The sequence below is a fragment of the Helianthus annuus genome, chromosome 11 (assembly GCF_002127325.2).
Source record: "Helianthus annuus cultivar XRQ/B chromosome 11, HanXRQr2.0-SUNRISE, whole genome shotgun sequence".
Classification (NCBI taxonomy): Eukaryota; Viridiplantae; Streptophyta; class Magnoliopsida; order Asterales; family Asteraceae; genus Helianthus; species Helianthus annuus.
Window position 1 is genome coordinate 189660990 of NC_035443.2, and position 23740 is coordinate 189684729.

Consider the following 23740-nt stretch of genomic DNA (forward strand, 5'->3'; position numbering starts at 1 on the left):
TACGGTACGCGTCGAAACGGTTTGGGTCGAAACGGTTTGATTCGAAACGGTACGGGTCGAAATGGTACTGGTCGAAACGGTTCGCGTCGAAACGGTTTGATTCGAAACATTACTAGTCGAAACAGTTCACGTCGAAACGGTTCGATTCGAAACAGTACGAAACTCGTCCCGACCCGAAACTCGTCTCGTGCGGAAATTGCGATCCGAAACCCGTCCCGTGTAGAAACCCGTGTCGGCCCGAAACCCGACCGAACTGACCCCGTTCCGATCCAAAACCTGTGTCGTGCCGAAACCCGTCTCGGCCCAAAACTCAATTTGAACTGAACCCGTTCCGATCTAAAACTCGTTTCGTGTCGTAACCCGTCTCGTGCAGATACTTGTGCCGGCTCGAAACCCATTCCGATCCGAAACCTTCCCTGTTTCTTTAAGACACTAACCCACATCGACCCATTTATTTAATGTTGTCGACTCGCTTTAACCCGAAAATAATAAGGTGGAATTTTAAGTGACCCATTGTGACCCATTTAGTTAAAATATCTTACCTAAACCAACTCATATAATTTTAAAAGCAACCCAAACTGACCCACTTGGAAGGCTTTGGGTCAAGATTGCCCCCTCTACTTTCATCGTATTTTAGCAGCTTAATAAACAAAGTATAATTATTTTTTCAATAAAATATAATTTTTCATTTCATTCCTCATATTCAAATTTCAATTTTTTTAAATATATTTTCAATCTAATTCCTCAAATTGTAGTAATTTTTTTCTTTGCTGATTTTAATTAAAACTAAAAAAGAAGTTTGTGAATCAAACAATTTTATTATGTTTTTTTTTTCAATTAAAAATAATCTAGTGCAAAAATCCAAATAATAAGAAACAAAATATTTTCATTTCATTGCTCATATTCAAATTTCAATTTTTAAATATATTTTCAATCTAATTCCTCAAATTGTATGTTTTTTTCTTTGCTGATTTAATTAAAATTAAAAAAAGAAGTTTGTGAATCAAAGAATTTCATTATGTTTTTTTTTTGTCTAAAATAAAAAAAATCTACTGCAAAATCCAAATAAAAACAATACCGACATAATATTCCGTAAACAAGTTTTCGTAGGGAGTGACGAATGGAGCTGTGGACAGATACATGTTCGTCATCCCATATGTCATGCTTCCATATAGATCCAAACTACTCCCTTTATCCATCTACAGTTTACAATGTCACCCCCTTTACTTACAAAATACCATATTTTAGGGGAAAATTAATAATCTATATCTATATCTATATACTATATAATAAAAGAAATCACTTTGAGGACACTTGTCATCATATTAGGCCATCTCTTATAGATAATTATTATTTTAGTTTAATCTCTTCTAGTTAATTATAGATAATCCTCATATTAACTATTATTTAGTTTAATAAGTTATAGATAATTAGTATTTAGTTTAATCTTCTTCTCATTTATAATATTATTTATTTAAATTAACTAGAGTTAATTACTGTTTTCGTTCCTGTGATTTGTCAAAAATCACTATTCAGTCAATTAGTTTAAAAATTACGATTTTAGTCACTATGGTTTCACTTTCGTCACTATTTCAGTCCATGTCGTAACCATTTCAGTCCCTGTAATTAACAGAATAATGGATTGAAATTGTTACGAAATTGAAACCATGGGGACAGAAATGGTTACGAAAGTGAAACCACAGGGACTGAAATCATAATTTTTAAACTAATGGACTGAAATAGTGATTTTTGACAAACCACAAGGACGAAAACAGTAATTAACTCAATTAATTATTACTTTTATATTTATCTATTTACTTCAAATTCAAACTTAGTTATCTAATTTGATCTTAACTATATATTTGAACGTTTTGTTTAGTTTGGTATCAAATAGATTTTACGAAACTTGAAATAAAATTAACTAATATTATTTTTCATTTATATATTTACGGAGTTTTAAATAAAGGGTTACATTTATTGAGACTTCGTTAACAAATTTTGCAATAACATAATAATCTATTTTCATCATGAAAACCAAACTTTGTATTAATATATTAAATATTTTTATTTTCACTATACAAAATTATATTTACTCGACCTATGTAATACATGAGGTGTTTTAAGATATAACTTTTTATTATTTGATATATAAAGTTAGATTTATTCAATTCGTACAATACACGGGGTTTTTTAAGTATATATATTTTTTCTTATTTCGTACAGAAAATTACATTTATTCAAATCGTGTAATACGCATATTTGTTAAGATGTAATTTTTTATTATTTGGTATATAAAATCACATTTATTCAACCCATGTAATAAATGAGGTTTTTTTAAGAAGTATTATCTTATTCTTTAGTAAAAAATATTACATTTATTCAACTCATGTAATTCATGTGGTTTTAAAGATATAACTTTTTTATTTGGTATATAAAATTACATTTATTCAACCCGTACAATATGGTTCTTATAGATATAACTTTTTATTATTTAATATGTGAAATTATATTTATTCAACCCGTGTAATAAAGAAGGTTTTTAAAGATATATTTTTTTTATTATTTAGTATATAAAATTTATTTATTCGACTCGTGTAATACACGGGGTTATAACCTAGTCTAATATAAAGTCAAAGTTTGAATCCTTTGTCAACGGGGGTCGTCCAGACGTCCACAACTTGTAGATTATTTTCTCATGAACAAATAAAAATTTCATTACCTGCAAATAAGTTACATATATATACCCTCACCTTAGAAGAAAAGAGATAAAATTTTAGAGGAACTAGTGAGATTAAACTGACACTTTGCTAAAAAATGACAAGAATTCATTAAAATTGGTATCAGTATCTTCTTCTTCTTTTTCTTCATATTACTATTAAACCACAGAAAAGAAAATAAAAACTAAAAAAACGGCTTCCTTGTTTCGAATATGCAACAATTGCTTTAAGTTAAAACACTGAAACAAACACACCATAATCTCACTTATGTTTTGTAACAATTTTGAGTTAATATATAGGGTGGAGATACAATAGGAAGTTTATTTGGTTAAGAAGGTTAGGAAATGATCTTAATAATCCATTTAGTTAATCAAGGGTTAAGATTAAATGATGGAAATTGAAGGAAAGAAAAGAGGGGCGTGAGTTTGTTTAGGGGCATTCTAGTCAATCCAAGGCAATAGTTTCTCTCTCCTCCAATTCCTCCTCATTTTTAAACGTTAATAATTCTTTCATACGACATTATTTTTTATAAAAATTACACCAAAAAACGAGCGTTTTTTATCTTTAAAACGAGTATACTATTGCTATATTATCGAAATTTTTTTTGAAAACCCAGTTGCGTAAAACGCAATGTAAAAAACCCAGTTGCGTAAAACGCAATGAAAAAAAAAACTAAAAAATGACATTTTTCTAAAACGCAATGCACAAAAAACACAAAGAAATGTCTTATTTGTAAAACGCAATGACCAGAAAACACAAAGAAATGTGTTATTTCTAAAACGCAATAGCCTAAAAACTTAAAAGAAAGTGTAGTTTCTAAAACGCAATGGACTGAAAACACAAAAAAATGTGTTTTACCTAGAACGCAATGCACCAAAAACACAAACACATGTCTTATTTCTAAAACGCAATGGCCAGAAAACACTTAAAATGCCTGTTTTCTAAAACGCAATTGACTGAAAACACATAAAAATGTGTTTTACCTAAAACGTAATGCACCAAAAACAAAAATAAATGTCTTATTTATAAAATGCAATGGCCATAAAACACTTAAAAATGTCTCATTTCTAAAACGCAATTGCCTAAAAAAACAAAAGAAAGTGTTCTCTGTAAAACGCAATGGACTGAAAACACTTAAAAATGTGTTTTACCTAAAACGCAATGACTAAAAACACTTCAAAAATGTGTTTTTCTAAAATGCAATGGCCAGAAAACACATAAAAATGTTTTAGTTCTAAAATTCAATTGCCTAAAAACACCAAAGAAAGTGTTCTCTTTAAAACGCATTGAACCATGACAATAGTTTTGTCTGTGCTGTGAATTGTCTGAGCTGTGAATTGTCTGAACCAATGCAGTTTACGAATGCAGTTTTTCAGAGGCAATTTACAGAAAATTAATTTTTCTGATGCATTTTTATCACAGCAATTTAATCGAAAAAAAAAATTCGAGCTGCCGCCCCTGGGACCCTGCTACCAGGGGCTGCCGCCCCCGGACTCCCGCCAAGATCGTAAAACGCAATGACTAAATCAAAAACCCAGATCGTGAAAATGAAACTAAAGAATTTCTTACATGGATCGAAGCCGATTTCTTTATCGGTTGACGAAATTTGAATGATAGAAACACTTATCAACGATTGAATCGAACAGATCGAGAAATACCGCCGAAATCACGGGAAAAATCGAGATTTTGAATGAAATTAAACTGGGTTTTCTTCAAAAAAAACTGAAGAACACGTTGATCGGGTGTTTGAATCATTGATTGATAACGAAAAGCGCACTATAATTTAGTGATTATTGAGATAGTAAGTGAAGAAAAGGTTGGAGATGGTGGGTTTTGAAGTAACTGGGGAGAAGAAGGAAGAAGAAAGGATTGACATTGACTAAAATACCCTTTCTCTTTATTTTAAAATTTGCCACATATCATAATCCTATTGCTTTCTATCATTTCTAGCCAAAACAAACATATTATTTGATCTTTTCCTTAATATATATATATATAGGGTTGGACTATATAGAAAACCCTAAAAATTTAAGAAACCCGAGAAACTCAAAGCTCCCGACTTTTTTTTTTTTGAAAAAAATAACACATGTAATATACATGTTTTTAAGAGTTTTGGGCCAAAAAAATCAAAAAAGCGCCGAAGGGTTTTTTTTTAAAAAAAAAAAACAAATTTCAGCAACTTTCAACATTTTTTGCCTAACACATGTTAGTCACCGAAGTTGCTGAAACTTGTTAATTTTTTTTAAAAAAAGTACTCGGCGCTTTTTTTGTTTTTTTTTGCCCAAAACTCTTAAAAATATGTATATTACATGTGTTATTTTTTTCAAAAAAAAAAAAAAGTCGGGAGCTTTGAGTTACTTAAAATTTTTAGGGTTTTTTTAGATGATAAAAACAAAAACAAAAAAGTTACTAGACCCAGACATCATCTGCCAATTAGTTTCAACGCCAAATACAATGATAGAGCTGTTGAAAAATTCCCTTCCATTATTCAAACAAAATAACCCCGAGGGAACAACTGCAAACTTGCAAAAACTTTATGGACCAAAACGGGACAACTATAAAACTTGCTGAATACGTTTGATTGAATCAAATCAGTCACGTGACTTGCGTATTATAAATAGTCAACCAGGCCACCCAAATTTCTGGCGCGCAATTTCCTTTCATTCTTCTTTTTCAACCGCCAAAAAACAACCGGTATGTGTCCGACGGGAACCTCCCTCTCTCCGGCTACGAAAGCGGCCGATTTACGATCCGCATTTGAGATCTTAGACGTGGACCATGACGGAAAAATCAGCCACGAGGATCTGAAGACATTTTACACAGACGCAAGCGATGACGTAATCGGCACGATGATGACGGTGGCCGATTCGAACAAGAACGGTTACGTAGAATACGAGGAGTTCGAGAAGGTTGTGAAGGAGAATAATAGGGAGGGCGGTGTGATGGAGGATGTGTTTAATGATATGGATAGAGACGGTGACGGAAAGGTAGGGCATGAAGACCTGAGGAGTTATCTTAGCTCGGCTGGAATCCAAGTCAACGACGATGATATCAAGGCAATGGTTCGTTTAGGCAGCGGAGGAGGAGGAGATACTGATGATGGTGTCACGTTTGAAGGATTTCTCAGAATATTATTATTGGCTGCAGTTTGAATGCCTCTTCTCTACTTATTGTTTTGATTTTGTATCCCCTAAATTTGGGATGAGGTTTTGCAAAATATTTTTTTGATTGTGATGTAGAATTCAGGTCAGGTCAGCTCCCATTTTGTTTTTGTGATTCGGAAATTAATATAAATAAATGATTTGCTTTCGTTTTCTTCTTTGTTTTGTGTTTATTTTGATTTCAAACATGTATTTGTTGTTGCTAAATGAATGTTCATGGGCCATGCCGTTCAATATCATTGAATTGGAACTTAAAATATTTTTTTCTGTTACTTATTTTATTTCAATTCAATTATTAAACTAACAAATATAAAACATGTAGTCATTGTATAATCAACCCAGTTATTATTATTATATGAATCATGAATCCATTCCCCACGTATTTGTGTTTTTTTTTTCTGTAATATTTGAAATATGTAAGGTTAGTTTATTAGAAATGATCTTCACTAATATCATTTTTTCTTGTACCAACTTATATACTTTTCATGGACAATTATTTTTTTAACGGTCCGTGGACAATCTATTACTAACTGTTTACATAACTAGTGGAAATCAAGATCTAGCAGGAAACATTATGTATAATAAAAGAAAAAAGTTTATTTATAACAGGGGTAATATTTATTTGCAAAACTTGTTTCTCAAAAGAATATTGATATCAATGCTGTTTGCTCGGCATCAAGTCTGTTCGTTAAAATACCAACTACCAGTACTCGGTAATAATTGTCCATAATATTATAGTCTAGTGGCATTTTAAGAGTGAGATAAGATTTAAGGACCATTAGGTCTTGGGTTCGATTTCCACAAGGAGTTTTTCTCAGATTTATTGGATTTATTCCTGAATTGGTGTATAAACCGAAAAAATACTTGGTAATAATTTACAAAACTGAAAAAAATACTTTATTTTGAGTTAACTTTGTTACTAATAAAATGTATATCGAAATGTTCTAACAAAAAAAGTTGATACTGCCACTAAAAATTCCGAAACCAAAAATGAATAAAACATAAACCAAACACCATAGCATTTATGACGTTAAAAAAGAAAGAAACTCATAGAGAAAGAAATTAAAAAATTGAGTCACCGAAAGAGAAAAAAGTTTCCACAAAAAAAGAACAAGTCTTGAAACTTGATGATATTCCATTAGGCTAAAGGGTGTGAGGGTCATGGTTGGAACATGATTTGCCATGTAGGAACATGAATAAAATAATACACCACCCCCTTGCTTGATCCACCATGGTTTCCATAGATTAAACCATGACAACCATGGTCCTAGTTTCTATTTTTCATGATTTACTTTCCTTTTTCTTTAGACAAATTAATTATAAAATAAATAAGGGGATAGTGTTTGGGTCATGACCACACCCTTAGTGTAGTGGTTTTAGATGGTGAATTAGATGTGGGTGATATGGTGATGATATGGAGGGTCATGGTGGTCATATGGGTCATGACCACACCCTATAGCCTTAGACTGATGGTTGAAAAGGGCCGTAACCCATGCACTTTTGAGTCGTTGGACATGGAGTGAGTCTGTGACCTGTAAATATGTGGTTATGGTATAATACCAAATTTGAAAAGTTCATATACTTTTATGTTGAGTAAATCGCATTATTGTCACACCAAAGTTCATACACGGAACCGGACCGACTTTGACTTTTCTTTCCTTTTTTTTTCGCTGAACTTTTTTAGAAAGTTTTGTATAAAAATTTTCCTTAGCTAACAGGATTTAAAGGTTAGACATTTATATTCATACATAAAAGTGAAACCGTAACTAATAATCATGTCACATGAGTATTTTAGCATTATCTAAACAACTTCAAATCTATTTAGTATCTTTTATTTCTTGTTGTATTTTTTCTAACTTTTTCTAATTCTTGTTGTATTTTGTAACTTTTTCTAAAAATCTAAATACATAACTTTGTTTACTTTATTTTCCTTGACAGTAAAAATAGAAAGTTGCATTTAAAATAAAGTAGTTTTTGACATTGTAAAACAATACAATGACAAACTCAACAAATTTTGACCGAACAACATAGCTACCGAAACAATATTTTCGAAACCGGTACCACTATTCGTTTTTATTGTTTTCAATTGGTGTAACACATGTGTGGACATATCACGACTTTAATTTTTGGGCTTTATCTGTTGATTGTTATAGTGAGTGTTGGTACTAACTGAGTTTGCGTCGCGTAGTGTGAGGAATCCCACTAGTTAAAATAAAGAGTAAATTACGTTTTTAGCCCATGTGGTTATATCACTTTTATTATATTAGCCCCAAATAAGAATTTTTAACAGATCTGCCTCCATGGTCTCTATAAGTAACCATTTTGGCCCCTAAGTCTAACAAACCCCCAACTTTGGTTAATTAATTGGCACATGACTTGCACATGATGTCTAAAAATGTAATTTCCCCTCCCCCCTTTTATGACTATTAATAAAACCCTAGATTATTTTTTTTTCCACTTCATATTCTTCCTTAATTCATCTTCTTTGTGATTTCTTTCAAAACCCTAATTTCAACCCAAAAAACTTTTCTTCAGGATTCCATATGAATTAATTTGCTGAAACAATCACCACTTGAAAACAACCTTTACCAGTTATTCCATTAAGAAGATATCAATATGCTTATCTAGAGCTGTTATTATTGGTTTTAAAACAGCTAAACCAGTTAAATCGAAACAATTTGATGCGGTTGACCATAATTCTGAGCAAACCACTAAACGGTTTTATAATCAATCTCACTGAGATCAATTTGGCCAATCTTGTACGGCTCAAACCAGTTGAACCAAACCATGACACATTTCCACTACTATAAATGAGCCAAGGCGGCCTCCACCAATGAACGCATGATTGTCATATCTGACGGTAGTTGTGGCTCTATGCAAACTAAACCATTAACAGAAACATACGCCTCCACAGTTTTGCATACATTTATTCATACAAACTTCAAAAGCAGACAACAGCAAAAACACTAAATCATCAAACTATATCAACTGCAGCTAGAAACATTCACACATAAATCCATGAAAATAAATCCGCTAATCTGAAAATTAACAAAACCGACATCAAAGATCCATGAATTAAGGAAGAAGATGAAGTGAAAAAAAATAATCTAGGGTTTTATTTATAGTCATAAAAGGGGGAGAGGGGAAATTACATTTTTAGACATCATGTGCAACTCATGTGTCAATTAATTAACCAGAGTTGGGGGTTTGGCTAGACTTAGTGGCCAAATTGGTTACTTATAGAGACCATAGGAGTAAATATGTTAAAAAATCTTATTTTAGGCTAATATAGTAAAAATGATATAACCACAGGGGTTAAAAACGTAATTTACTCTAAAATAAATGAGCATGTTATGTGATAAGGTGATGAGTGATTAACGTTGTATCTTATTTTATAGATAGGTAAGTAGTAAAAGTAGAGAAATAATGTATTGTAAATGTTTTTTATGATTATAATTTGGATGGAAAAATATTCCAATTTCTATGGCAATCGGCAAGTGGAGTGGCATATTCAAATTAAGTGAAATATTAATGATAAAGAAATTTGGTATTTTTATCGGGCCGGTTAAAGAAACACTATTGACACATTATTATGTCCATATGATCTTGTGCGAGTCACAATTCATGGGCGAATCTATGAAGGAAGCAAGAGTAGCACAACTTTGTCAGCAAAGTAATTTTTTTTTTCTTTTTTTTTTTTCGATTTTATACATCGGATAGCCTGCTTTAAAGAAAAAAAAAAAAAAAAAAATTAGACTCTAGAAGAGGTGAAAAGTGGGAATATGAAGGCGTATACTGATTTTCACCTAAATAATTCATATGGACCGTAGCTAGGTAAGTGATGTCCACCCTTTTAATAGCTGCTAATATAACGACTCAACCATCAGATCCGCCGCGTAGATAACCCTCCCTCCCTCCCAGATCTATTTTAGTGTCGGTGGCATTTCAGCCAACACTTGGAATGCATTGTTGTTCATCATCATCCCTCTAGATCCTCCGATATCTGTAATGGTGATTGGTGCCCCTTTGACGCCTGGTCAGGTCAGTCAGTCAGTCATTTCAATACACGCATTTGCTTATTCACTTGTCGGTTGAGTGTGTGTATTTCCTTCCGTGCTTCTGACTTTAGTTTTATTGCTTTACGTTTGCTTCAAGTATTTAGAATTTTCCGTCTGTTTGTTTGTTTGTTTGATGAGTAGTCCCTTCGACTTCAATTTAGTCTGTTTATTGCAAAGGCTCATTCATTAGTTTATTTTTGGATCCAGAAAGGATGTAATTATAGATCAAGATGTGATTGCTAAAACTCATGGAATGTAGATTTATTTAGGGTTTATATAATTGATGATGGATTTTAAACATGCTACTACCCAAGTGTGTGCTGCTGAATTTACACTATGATTGTTGATGCCAGGTTTAAAACAAAGGTATCGATCCTCTAGGCATTTTCCCTTCCCCTCACTAGGCACTAGCCTTTAGGCCGAATTAAAAAATAAATATAAAATAAAATACTAAACATCATTCAAAGAACTTCCTTACCGCCTCGCCTCGGCCCTCAGAGGTGTACGTACAAACATAACCCCATGAGGTGCCGCCTCATACACGTTTTCTTACTCAAGGTGCATGCCCCGACCTTTTTTTTAAACCATGGTTGATGCAAGTTTGAATGAACTATAGTGTTAGTGTAAGGGAGAACCATGTTCTTTGTCAATTGAATAACACAAGTGATTATGGTCTTTGTGGTTTCTAGAGAATGATTAAATTTCTAGTTACGAGTTTTGATATTCAAATTGATTTGCTTCAAAACTCAGAAGGTGTTTAGTTAAGTTAAAATATAATAAGTTTGTTAGCTGACTTAATTGTGAGTTGGCAATTAATCCATCCTAAATAGTTGACCATTACCTTGTTATGAGTAAAGAATGACTCGTTATGCATCTCTTTTGAACTTCTTTAGAATTTACTACACATTATTGAGTGACACTTTCATCCATGCTCAAATAGGTTCGTTTTAAGAATTTACGTTTCCATGTTCTGGTTTTGAATATTGCAGGTGTCATTTTTACTTGGAGTTATCCCAGTTTGTGTAGCTTGGTTATATTCAGAGTTCCTGGAACACAAGAAAACTGCAGCATCCTTAAAAACGTGAGCTAAAAACTTTAAACCCCTATTGTTTTCTGTCTCGTGTTCTGTCACATAAAGTGATAAAGAGCTTCTGTGACAGTGTAGCGAGTTGTTTTTGTTCATGAGGATCATGCGATGAAATCGATAATTTAGCATGAGATTGCTGTATAACAAAGTTTTTTTTTATCCTGTACCTTAAATTGATCTAGGCTATAGTTTTGATGTCCTAGGAATCTATAGTAGTTTTGTTTTTTATTTAATAACTAATTTTTAGTGGCAGAGATTCTGATATCAACTTAGTTGAGTTGGGAAATAACACTGTCAAAGAAGATGATAGAGCTGTTTTACTGGAAGGAGGTGGTCTCCAGTCGGCTTCTTTTAGAAGCCATAGTTCATCTATAGCATCTCCAGTTGTCAGGTTTCTTGGCCCTCATGTTCTCGTTATTTCTTTTGAATATCAATTTGTTATGGTCTCATACTTATGCAATATTGCAATCTTTTTTCCAACAGGCTGATTACTATGGACGAGTCTTTCTTGCTAGAGAATCGTTTGACATTGAGAGCTATGTATGTGATTATTTTTATGCTTCAGTTTTCATTTTTTTTAACTTTTGTTTCAAGTTAGATGCTAAATTGTGATGCTCTTTTTTGTTCTCTTTCTCCAGATCGGAGTTTGCGATCATAATGTTCTACTTCTACTTATGTGACCGGACAAACTTCTTTGGCGATTCCAAAAAGGTGTTAGTTAATGAAATTGCATTAGTATTAGACTATTAGTTAGCTTCTATGTTAGTTGATAAATAATATTCAAAGCTGGGAGAGTGTTTTTGTTTTTCTTAATAATCCATCACTACCAATTTCTAGTTTTGTTCTTGTTTCCTGAGCGTTATTTGTGTTTGCAGAGTTACAACCGGGATCTTTTCTTGTTTCTGTACTTCCTTCTCATCATTGTATCAGCAATTACCTCTTTCAAGATACATAATGATAAGTCACCTTTCTCTGGGAAATCCATTCAATATCTTAACAGACATCAAACCGAGGAATGGAAAGGCTGGATGCAGGTTACTCATCATATAATATATAAATAACACACACACGCGCGCGTATACCTATTGATGTTATCTGACTGTTGATCGTTTAACTACAGGTTTTGTTTTTACTATACCACTACTTCGCAGCAACAGAAATATACAACGCCATTCGCATTTTTATTGCTGCATATGTCTGGATGACTGGGTTCGGCAACTTCTCTTATTATTACATCCGCAAAGATTTCAGCCTTGCAAGGTTTGCTCAGGTACATGTTTCATATCTGCATTATCTTGTTTAAACTTTTGTGTGCGCAGTAATTAAGCGTGCTATATGTTTACTGTTTGACAGATGATGTGGCGGCTCAACTTTCTAGTGTTGTTCTGTTGTGTTGTTCTTAACAACAGTTATATGCTGTACTACATATGCCCCATGCATACTCTTTTCACCCTCCTGGTTTATGGGGCACTTGGTATATTCAACAAATACAACGACAACGGAAAAGTCATTGCTGCAAAATTTGTAGCTTGTTTTTTCACAGTCATTCTGATATGGGAGGTACCTGGAGTGTTTGAATTTCTTTGGGCCCCGTTCACTTTTCTTGTTGGTACATGCTTTACTGTTTCCAGATTCTTATTACAAAAAAATTTGTAAAGTGAAGTGATTGACACATATGTATATATGTATGTATACTAGGATACACCGACCCTTCAAAGCCAAACCTCCCTGTTATGCATGAATGGCATTTCCGGTCTGGCCTTGATCGCTACATATGGATTATAGGAATGCTGTATGCTTACTACCACCCAACTGTAAGGGCCATGTATATATACTTGTATATGTGTGTGTGTGTGTGTATACTTACGTATATATATTTGTGTGTGACTCTGCTTAACTGCTACCATAGGTTGAGAGGTGGATGGAAAAGCTGGAGGAAGCAGAGGTCAAACGCAGAATATCAATCAAAGCCTTTGTTGTGATAATATCCGTGACGGTATTTCTTTCTTTATTGTTGTGTCCATAATTTGTTTCTTTATTAAAAATTCTTAAATTTTGTATATTTATCTTAGGTTGGTTATCTGTGGCTGGAATATATATACAAGCTTCCCAAAATCACATACAATAAGTACCATCCTTATACCTCCTGGATCCCCATCACGTACGTATACTCGTCAAATGCTCTATCGGTGTTATCCAAATGGCTTCAGATAGTATTTACTTTTTATACTTCTTACGGTTCTGATTCTTTTTTTTTGTGTGCTTATAGTGTGTATATAACCCTTCGGAATGTCACCCAACGTTTCCGTAGTTACAGCCTGACACTTTTGGCGTAAGTACTGATTCTTCCAATTTTATAATTCTTTGTCCAGTCGTCTTAATAAACAAGTATATTATTACTTGAGCTTTAACGTGAGTTTTCCTTATTCATTAGATGGCTGGGAAAAATCACTTTGGAAACCTACATCTCTCAGATTCACATATGGCTAAGGTATGTAAACTAACACCTTAGTGATGCTTAATATCTTAGCAAGTTTTACCTTTTAATATTGAGTAATTATGTTATTTGTTGTTTTTGCAGATCCGGAGTGCCAGATGGTCAGCCAAAACTGTTGCTGTCTCTGATTCCTGACTACCCGATGTTGAATTTTATGCTTACAACTTCTATATATGTTGCGGTAAATAAGTTATATAGTTTTTAGAGAAAATGTATATTAAAGTGAGGTAAAATATTGAGCTGGTTTGGGGGAATTTGGTTGCAGGTGTCATACAGGCTGTTTGAACTGACAAACACTTTGAAGATTGCTTTTGTACCTGGTAAAGACGATAAGCGGCTCATGTACAACGTGATAACAGCTGTAGTCTTATCGACTGTCATCTACACCTTATCGTTTATACTTCTGAAGTTGCCTCAGGCAATGGTAACAACCTTTCTGAAAAGAATATTCAATTAATTTAGTTTTTTTGCCTAGCCATTTGATTAAAGTATTAGAAGAATACGTGCTCGCTAACTTGAATTAGTAAATAATTGTATACTTAGTTAGACTTTACTTAATTGTTCATTTTCATGAAGAAATGAATGAAACAAATGGGTTATCATCAACTGATTCATTTTCTATCACCAGGTGTGAATTTGATCCTGCAAGTGCACCAGCTTCCGCATCACACTGTGAAGATCGAGGGTCAGAGGACATATGATATTGTATAGACCAGGTGGAATGTGTAATTGATAAGAAATTCAACTACAAATAGTGAGCGAGGTTTGTCCGTTATATATGTAACAAACACCTTGTGCCATGCCTATTCAGTAAGAAATTTTAGTCGCCATATCACTTGTGTATTAAGTTTAGGGTTCTGTCGTTGAGCAAGACAATGAGTACCAATTGCATTCATGATATTGTATTGTTTTTCATAAATTTTGTGTTTCAATATATGAAAAGAAAATTGACCATATTTTTTTACCGACTGCAAAAGCTCATATTATGCAAGTTGTTGGGTGATATCGGCTACAGCAAATGCTTTAGCTTACTGTCGGTGACAACAAAGGATTCTGTTCTTAACTGATCTCAAGGTTCTTTTAGTTCCAGCCTATAAATTTCACATCATGCAATTTCATGGGTATGAAATAAAAAGAAAGATGGTTTTTCATTGAGATAGAAAAAAGAAACAATACTCATGTAAGTTATAAAGTATGCATTAATATGATATGTTTTATTTCAAATATTAAGAGAAATTAATAATAAAAATAAGTTCAGATTTTGGGTGACTTGAGATATTGTCTAGCAATTGTCCCATTAGCGCCGTAAGGAAAAAAACCTCCAGGAAGTTGTTCTTTTCCAGTTTGATACACGATACGCAATACTTCCTCTGGTGTTCGAGCATATGACAGTGAGTATGTATTAGTAGCAGACAAAATGTTTCCTCTTATCTTCCCTCCTATGTCTAAGATGGTGAGTCCTTCATCTTTTAGGCCAGCGTCACCTAACTTGTTTCGTAGCTCTGAAATCCTGTCGGTAACTTCACCTACTGTCACACCATATGGAATCACCCTTTCTTTTGCCCGTTGGTAAAGAAGAGTTCTAAGAACCGCGTCTTGCCCTGATTCTATTCCCAAAAGACCGGCTACAAGCTGCCAATAAGAAGAGAAAACACATATATGTTAATGATTCATTCAAAGTTTATGTCAAAATGAGTATTTCTAAACATGGGTTTCTTAATATAAAATATTTTTTAGAAGACAAATTGATTAAAAATACACATATACCTTTTTTGCAGTAGGAGTTTGGAGCAGTGGAGCTGAACCAACATAACCTGTGAGGCCAACATAAGGGATGACGTAGGACGCAATCAGATAATTTATATCGTTGGCATAGGGATCGAAGGGTGGATGTAAGGGCCTTCCGAATGCATTGTTCATAACATTTGCAAATGACGCTGCACTTAGATTCATCAGCGGCCTAGCAAATCCAGCCACTGTGCTTTTTATTGCTCTGTGATACATACATACAAACATGCATTTCTGGATTAAGAGATCAACTTCATTCATGACACATTGTTTATTTTGAGAAACATACATATTATAATTTATTTCATTTAAGAAAGTAACACATAAAATTACAAGGAATTGAATTGAAGGTGACCTGACATGGCCAACTTCTTGGTAACCGAATTGAGCAATTATATCTCGGACTAGAGGACTAAGATTAGCCCTCCTTACACCCACGGGTGGCGGTCCGCCTCCAGTAAGATTGGGTTGGATCTGATCCATACCCATACCCATGGATCCATATAAGTAGAACTCAGCTTCCAAGTACTCTAAGTTCAAAGGAAACTCTAAAAGATGTATGTCAGGCTTAGGTAGTTTGGATGCTGCAGGTGCCAAAAGGAGGATGCTCATGCATGTAATTACCATCAGGCTGCCAACGGATGTTGCTGCCATGATTTACTTATTTAATTCACTCTGCAATTTGCATCATTTATATAGGCGTTTATACGTGCCACTTGGCATTTAGTAAGATGCTAATTGATATCAAAACAATTGGTCCCCACATACGAAAACTCTACGTAAAGGTAACATGTTACTCATACAGTTTTTTTTTTTTTTTTTTTGTCTCTATAAAGTTACTCAACTTTCATTTCTTGTTTTACCCACGTTCGAATCTTGGTTTCCACCAGTTTCCTACCCAAACCTTTTGAATGCCACATGCCAGCTAGCACAAGCTGGGATTTACTTAATTCGATATAAGATATATAGAAAAGAGGGGCACCAAGATACGACTATTCCTTAATCTTATCAATTGTATATTTGTGAGTGATATATGAAACTAACTTGTAGTTTTGTGACTGACTTGACTATATATAGTATTAGGTGATTCAATGAATCACTTTAGAAAATGTTTCATCATTTCAAAAGAAAAATTCATTAAAAGCTAGATTAAACCTTTCTTCATCTTCAAGAAAAGAAAAGGTTTGCTTTGTTGATGGAATCATGAATAGTCATTTTTCAACAATGTTTAAGTTGTATTTTGACTATTGATTAGACAATTAAGTCGTCTTTTTCATTTCTCTTTTGGTGTTAATAAAAACTGGTGGTTGTTGTTAAGATGTTTGTTTCTCTTCAACAAATTACATACATCAACCAGACAAGAGACTGGTGGTTATCTTCTTTTAGGACTTTACTTTCCATTTACATTTACCATATATATATATACATATATATATATATATATATATATAGGGTAGGGATCCTAAGAGAAGTCCACCCTATATGAGAAACTTGAGAAGCATTCTGGACCACACATTTTTCTAAGCTTTTCGTAATATACACATATGTATAGTTTAAAATTGACTATATACATATATGTATATTGAATTATACACATATGTATATAGTCAATTATAAACTATACATATGTGTATATTACGAAAAGCTTAAAGAAAATGTGTGGTCCAGAATACTTCTCAAGTTTCTCAATTAGCCTACTAATTCTCACATGATCCTTATTCTATATATATATATATATATATATATATATATATATATTGATGGCTTTCTAGTTCTACATCCTTGTATCAGTGATAGAATCAAAACTTTTTAATTGATGGTCTTCATAAAGTTTTCTTCTTAAACGGTTATAATTAGGGGTCCAACTCACAAGGGTCTTGTGATATATTAAACAAAGAAAATCCTCAGAATTTATTTAAAAAAATTCAACAATTTCTAGTGACCGGAGAGTCAACACACAGTCTTGACGCTCCTTGGTTTTGTCCCTATTTTGTATGGTTGTTTCATATTTCCTTCCATTTATGCATTTGAATCACTATTGATAAGGATTTAATGTGTGTAAATGATGTCATGTTTCCGTGGTTATTAGTAAATATTTATCGTTGTTGAGGCTATTGTGACGTAAGTAGAACTATTCAGTGGAGGATAGAGGGTTCTAATGTGTGTTAATTTGATGTATGCGATTTGAGAATCCATCGACTTTAACTTATTGAAAATTTTATGTTTTAATGAATCATTTAATGCAGTTAAGGCTATTATGACTAAGTAGAAGCGTTGTAACAAGTTGTCCGGCCCGGCACACATGGACACCGCGCATGCGGGAGCCTCGTGCGTCACGTTTGTCCTTTATAGTATTGAGCATAGATGGTTCATTGGTCTTTATATCCACCGAGAAAAATGACGGTCAATTTCAAAATTACTATATGCTTTATGTATTATTAAAGTAAATTGTATTGTTTAGAATCTCAGTTGTAGTGTTTTCTAGGATATGAAGTTGTTAAGTTATAATATTAAGCAATTTGGGCATCCATCAATATTAGCTTATAGGAAGTTCAAAGTTGTAATGCATTATTTAGACTATTGCAACTTTTGAAACTTGTTCTTCTCTTTAAACTACTGGTAGACAAAACTGTTGTACATATATATCTCTAAATGGTAGAGGTCACAACAACGACCGCCTATGTTTCTCCAAACCGGAAGGGACGGTTCACCATCAATATTAACTTCTCTCTCTACTCATATGAATGATTGAACCGTATGGATCCTCTAATCCACTTTTCTACAAAAGAAATACATAATTGTGATCAAGTCCAAAACTGATTTAACCCCTCCCCCCTCCCAAAAATAAATATATGGCACGAAAGAAAACAAAAGCACGTATGAGAGTAAATTGACCGAACAAACATGACCCATGTGTGGCCATATGCTCAAGCAGCATAATACTCAAAACCAGGTGTATTGTTTCACCACTTAAGCGACACCTTCATATTTATCAACTTATGTGAGTTTAAAACTAAGAGTTTGATAGATAAAAAAAAAAAAAAAAAAAACATTTCTTCTCTTTTAATAAAATACTGTAGGGGTGTTCAAAACCGGATATCTGATTGGATAGTGAATCGGATATCCGAATATCCAATTTTTTGTTTAATTTTTATTTTTTATTATTTTTTATATTCGGATCCGGATAGTTTCGGATATCCGAATATAAGTTTTCGGATATTTTGAACACAACTACAAGCCTCTATGGTATTATAACCACCAATAAAACTTATAATTATACCATCCGACCTCTCATACCATGAATATTACCCGTTTTGTCCGTCCATTGAATTACTTTTTATTTGGCGCGGCACATATCCTGACACGACTCCCACCCAAGCACATAAAAGTGTGAAGTTCTTCTCTCATCCACAACCATCATTCTCCAAATATATTGGTGATATTTGAAGCGAGGTATTTCTTAGGCCCAACATCTCTCTTTCAAATAATCATTTTCGTGTCATATATTGGATCGTGTCGAAAATTTTCGCTCACTTTCAACTACTTCTTGAATGAACCATAACTGCATTTTACTATTACTATTACAATTACTATTGAACAGAAACTTTTTAAACACCTTAATTTCGCCTTTATCTTGCATTTGCAAGGATTTGAACCCACAACCTCACATTTGTAAGGAGAGACATCATACCACTAGTCACTAGACCAATAGGACATGGGTCATGAATGCATTTTATGATTTGATATTTTTATTTAAATATGTACGTTATTATATAATATACATTGTATAGCGTGTTAATATTATACGCTTGTATATTTTATTTAATAGTTACAAATTTTTTGATAGCGAGAAAATAGTTATATTAAAATTTGAATATATGTTATTTCATATCGCTTTTTTATTTATATTTTGGATTGTGAACACTTATTTTTTAATTTGAACTAATTATGCTATACAAGTAACTTCAAAGAATTTAGTGACAATGTGGGTCAAAAGGAATAAGTGCAGCAAGAACCCCTCATTCAGCAGACTGATTTAAATCTTCTTTGTAGCCTAATTTCTATTGCAGTTTCACATACACCGAAAAAATAATAGCCGGTGTGAGGGTGGTTCAAACCCCTAGCGCCTTGTCTCACCTTATGTCTTATGTTTTACTTGCTTCTTCTTCTTCTTCATACAATTCAACGTGATAGAAACCTATAAGGCATACTAAATGAACACTCAAGTGCCAACACAGTCTCATTAAAGGTAGTACAGAATCCCTGAACCGCGGTGGTGGTTCACAGCCAAGCACAATCTTCAATTGGGATTCACCGGTGGTAAACGAGGAAAAAGGTTGGGAGGGGTGAAGGACTTGGTCAGGTCTGCAATTTCACAGGGTCAATATGGTCTTTGACTCACTTCAAACACGCGAATCCTGGTCTCTTATTTTATTTTATTTTTGCTTATTGTTTTCTATTTTCTTTTATATGTTTCTTTTGTCATTTAATAACAATGATGTCTTTTATAGACTCATGTGCTACAATTTAGTTTACATTTTCATAAGTTCTTATCATTAGCTCTTATGTTTACTTCATATTGTCTTATTACAACTACAAAGGGAGAAAAAAATATATCTTTTTTCTGGTGACAGTCTTCAATCATATTTATGAGATGGAATGTTCAACCATAAACTTAAGCTCATAGCTGTATAGACACGTTATCCTTACGAAAACATAAGATCCTTTATTTGTGATAGCTCATGTCTTTGTTAGTTCATATTTATTAGAGTAAAGTACACTGATAGTCCCTATGGTTTTCCAAAATTTTGGATTTGGTCCCTAGCTTTCTAAAAGTACATGGATGGCTGTTGTGGTTTGCACTTTGCAACGCATTTAGTCCCCAACCAACAAACCTAAAGGTTTTAGGAGGTCCAAAGTAGAGACTAAATGCGTTACAAAGTACAAACACATGACCATCCATGCATAGTTGTCGATAGCGAATAGCGACAAATAGCGACAAGGCACCCATAGGCTACGTAGCGAATAGCGACAAATAGCGACGGCTATTTTATAAATAGCGATTACACTAGAAAAAGAATTTTGAAAATTTTTATATGTATATTACATCAAAAACCCTTGTATATATGCTATTTTACATGTATATTTAACAAAAACCTATAAATCCAGCTATTTTATAGCTATATCTAATTGATATTAACATCAAAAAATAAAAAATAAAATAAAAAAATACCTAACTGTCGCTAAGTTCGCTATTGATCGCTAAGACCCATATAGCGACACTTGGTCGCATGGCTACATAGCGTGCGCTATAGCCGCTATTAACAACTATGCATCCATGTACTTTTGTCAAAAGTTGGGGACTAAATGCGTCACAAAGTGTAAACCACCAGGACCATCTTTGGAAAGCTAGGGACCAAATCCAAAGTTTTGGAAAACCACATGGACTATTTAATAGAGTAACATGAGAGTTCAAAACCAAGAGTTTGATGGATAAAAAACATTCTTTTATTTTTAATAAAATAGTATAAGCCTCTATGGTATGATAACCTGCAACAAAATATATAATTGTACTATTTGACCCATGGTACCATCAATATTATCCGTTTTGTATGCTCATTGTTCCATTTTTTATTTGTCGGGGTAGATACTTCCTAGGAGGCCACAATCCTAACACTACTCCCACCTAGTTGTGCCATATAAGTAACTTGACAGAATTTAGTGACAATGTGGGCTTCGCCTCCCACCTCACGCCATGGCCCCAGGACCCTATCACCTAACATATCTCAAAGGATTCATATCAGCTCCCTTTTAATAAAATAAAGATTAATTCTTATTGAATTTTAACTAGTACAATTTGACGGTGGTGGCTAGTTACTTCAGGATATATGTGGGTCAAAAGGGAATAGTGCAGCAAGAACCCTCATTCAGCAGACTGATTTAAGTCTTCTTTTGTAGCCTAATTCTATTTCAGTTTCAAAAACACCAAAAAAATAATAGGCTGTGTGAGGGTTGCTGGTGGCTTAATCAAACTGTCTCACCGTGTGTGTGGTGTCAGAGTATGTCTAATGTTTTACTTGGTTCTTCTTCATTTCAATGTGATATAAATCTACAAGGCATACAAAATGATCACTCAAGTGCCAGCATAAGCTGATGAGAGGTAGTACAAAGTCGCTGAACCTTCATCGCAACAGCGGTGGTTCACAGCCAAGTACAGGCAGGTCGAGAGAGACCAACCATCTATGGGAACGATGGATATCCTGGCATAGAAATAAGAAAAAGGTCGGGAGGGGGAAGGACACGGTCAAGTCTGCAATTTCACAGGGTCAAAAGGGGGCCTTTAACCCACTTCAAACCTGCTGATCCAGTGATCCTGGTTTCTTATTTTTATTTCAATAATCTATTCTCTTTTACATGTTTCTTCGGTCGTTTAATACCACCGATGTCTTTTATAGACTCATGTGCTACAGTTAAGTTTATATTCTCGTAAGTTCTTATCATTTACTCTTAAGTTTTGTTCAGTCATTTCATATTGTCTTATTACAACTACAAGAGAGAGAAAAATGCATCTTTATTCTGGTAACAGTCTTCAATCATATTTAATATATTACCTATTTTAAAATTCAACAAATAGTTGACAGAAAAATATGCTTTGCTTCCAGAGGTATTATCCAACCCGCCTAACCAACCGCGGCACATGAGCTCGTTTGATTCGGAGTATGACATTTTGACTGGGAAGTGGGTATCTTCTATGGGATGGAGTTTTATACCAAAAACCTTTCATTTATGATAAACTTTATAATCCTATAACAAAACGCTTGACTACATCACTATTTTAGACTGAATCATATATCGATAAAAATCGAACATACTTGGAGTTGGGCGCATCTCTTCTGAAGTGAAGAGAGATTTAAACAAGTAGTAGTCCAATACAAATAACTTACTTACAAAAGTAAACATTTTCTTCAACTTACAAACAAACAAAGTCCACTTACTATTTATCATAAAAAGCAGCATAAACTGTAAGCAAGAGAGTCATAACACACCTTAACGACACGAAAAGATGGTGCCACGGAAGGAATGTGCAGAGAACCACAAGGGCATCGTAGAGTTGTTTTTCACGGAATACATTTCCTTCCAACTTCTTGTTTTCCTCTGATAAACCAAAACCTGCTTATGTCCAGCAAGAAACACGTAATCGCCCCCTTGACTTATCGGAAAAATCCCAGGAACCATTCCACGAATACATCGCAAACTCACCCGGTCAATCAAATCCCATTTCCCCTTTCCGTAATCTTGCAACACCCATATGTTCATCCAAACACTCGATATCTGAATAACTGAAAGCTTCCCATCAAACTCCAGCAAGTAAACCCGATTCCCGCTACCATTCCCACATCCCATTTCCTCCGGCAACAGTATCCTTCTCCACGAATCCAGGCTCAAATCAAGAACAAGAATATAGGCAAAACTCTGCGTCATCCAATGAAGCGAACCATTCACAAACACAACTTGGTTTCGGTTCATATGAGTAAAGCCATGATCATCCTGATCGGATACATACTTGCGCCACTTGTTGGTCCCCGAGTCATAAACGGAACATATAAGCTTCCCCTCAGGCCTATGTCCAAACATCCTATGATAACCAGCCAAAACAACGTTATATCTGTTACTCAACAAATCACATGTTAGACCCACAAGGGTGGCTTCACCGTCGGGATAAAAGCGAGTAACGGGTCTTTCCCGACTCCTGGGAAGCAACTTAAACTCCCTGGTCATGGGATTACAAACATAATAAACACCCTTATCAGGGACACTTGAACAACATAATAGGCCATTGCAAGAAGCCCTAATTTTGACTCTGTCTTTGATGAAATCCAAAGAGGATTCTGAAACGCCCCTTTTGTGATCGATAAGGAGGATCATACTGGAAGTGGAGTCTGTAGATGAATCGGTGACTTGAAGAAGAAGCATGGCGTTTTTGAGAGAGAGATGATTGTAGAGTTGGGTGAAAGATTTGTGGGAGGCTAAATTGTACCAGAGTTTGCAAACGCACTTGGTTCTGATGAGGGATTTGATGGGTAATCTTGCTAGGATTTCGAGGATGATTTCGTCTACGAAATAGGTATGATTTGTTTCCATTTCATTTGATATGATAGGAGGGGGGAATTGGAATTGGATGATGTGAATGGAAGGAAGGAAGGTGTTTGTGATTCGGTTGGTTGCTTGCTGTAAGGACGGACAACATCGTCCATCGTTATATATTCATTTTCTATCCACTGCCTAAACATGGAGACCGAGGTATGGGTCGGGTCGGGTCGGGCCTATTTATATATATGTAAAGACCATGTAGTGGTTAAACAATATAATGCCCCCACCATGGGGCGTTTTGTGTCATGTGACAGCCTAGTCAGCAAGGAGCATTATACTGG

At 34.2% G+C, this 23740-nt stretch overlaps 4 protein-coding genes across 5 annotated transcripts; 2 read left to right on the plus strand and 2 right to left on the minus strand.

Annotated features, from left to right (window-relative positions):
• Nucleotides 1–5348: 5348 nt before the first annotated feature.
• On the plus strand, nt 5349–6036 carry LOC110891529 (calcium-binding protein CP1). The gene has a single exon (XM_022139233.2). It carries the CDS (start codon nt 5414–5416, stop codon nt 5867–5869), a length of 456 nt encoding a protein of 151 aa, XP_021994925.1. The 5' UTR covers nt 5349–5413; the 3' UTR covers nt 5870–6036.
• A 3510-nt stretch (nt 6037–9546) lies between these two features.
• Nucleotides 9547–14439, plus strand: LOC110891530 (protein REDUCED WALL ACETYLATION 2). Of its 2 annotated transcripts, none has more exons than XM_022139234.2 (16): nt 9547–9919; nt 10926–11017; nt 11271–11414; nt 11507–11563; nt 11662–11734; nt 11899–12057; nt 12144–12293; nt 12377–12632; nt 12722–12837; nt 12933–13019; nt 13096–13184; nt 13293–13355; nt 13458–13514; nt 13605–13701; nt 13786–13944; nt 14149–14439. In XM_022139234.2, exons 1-16 carry the CDS (start codon nt 9887–9889, stop codon nt 14152–14154), a joined length of 1638 nt encoding a protein of 545 aa, XP_021994926.1. In that variant the 5' UTR covers nt 9547–9886; the 3' UTR covers nt 14155–14439. The 2 variants fall into 2 exon arrangements, with proteins under 2 accessions (XP_021994926.1, XP_021994927.1); XM_022139235.2 differs by having other exon boundaries at nt 9726–9919; nt 11277–11414.
• A 201-nt stretch (nt 14440–14640) lies between these two features.
• On the minus strand, nt 14641–15984 carry LOC110891532 (desiccation-related protein PCC13-62). Its single transcript, XM_022139236.2, has 3 exons — nt 15664–15984; nt 15288–15513; nt 14641–15152 (listed from the first exon to the last, which is right to left on the minus strand). The coding sequence occupies exons 1-3, from the start codon at nt 15960–15962 to the stop codon at nt 14775–14777; spliced, it is 903 nt and encodes a 300-aa protein (XP_021994928.1). The 5' UTR covers nt 15963–15984; the 3' UTR covers nt 14641–14774.
• A 6142-nt stretch (nt 15985–22126) lies between these two features.
• On the minus strand, nt 22127–23554 carry LOC110891533 (F-box protein At5g49610). Its single transcript, XM_022139237.2, has one exon. It carries the CDS (start codon nt 23448–23450, stop codon nt 22356–22358), a length of 1095 nt encoding a protein of 364 aa, XP_021994929.1. The 5' UTR covers nt 23451–23554; the 3' UTR covers nt 22127–22355.
• Nucleotides 23555–23740: the final 186 nt, after the last annotated feature.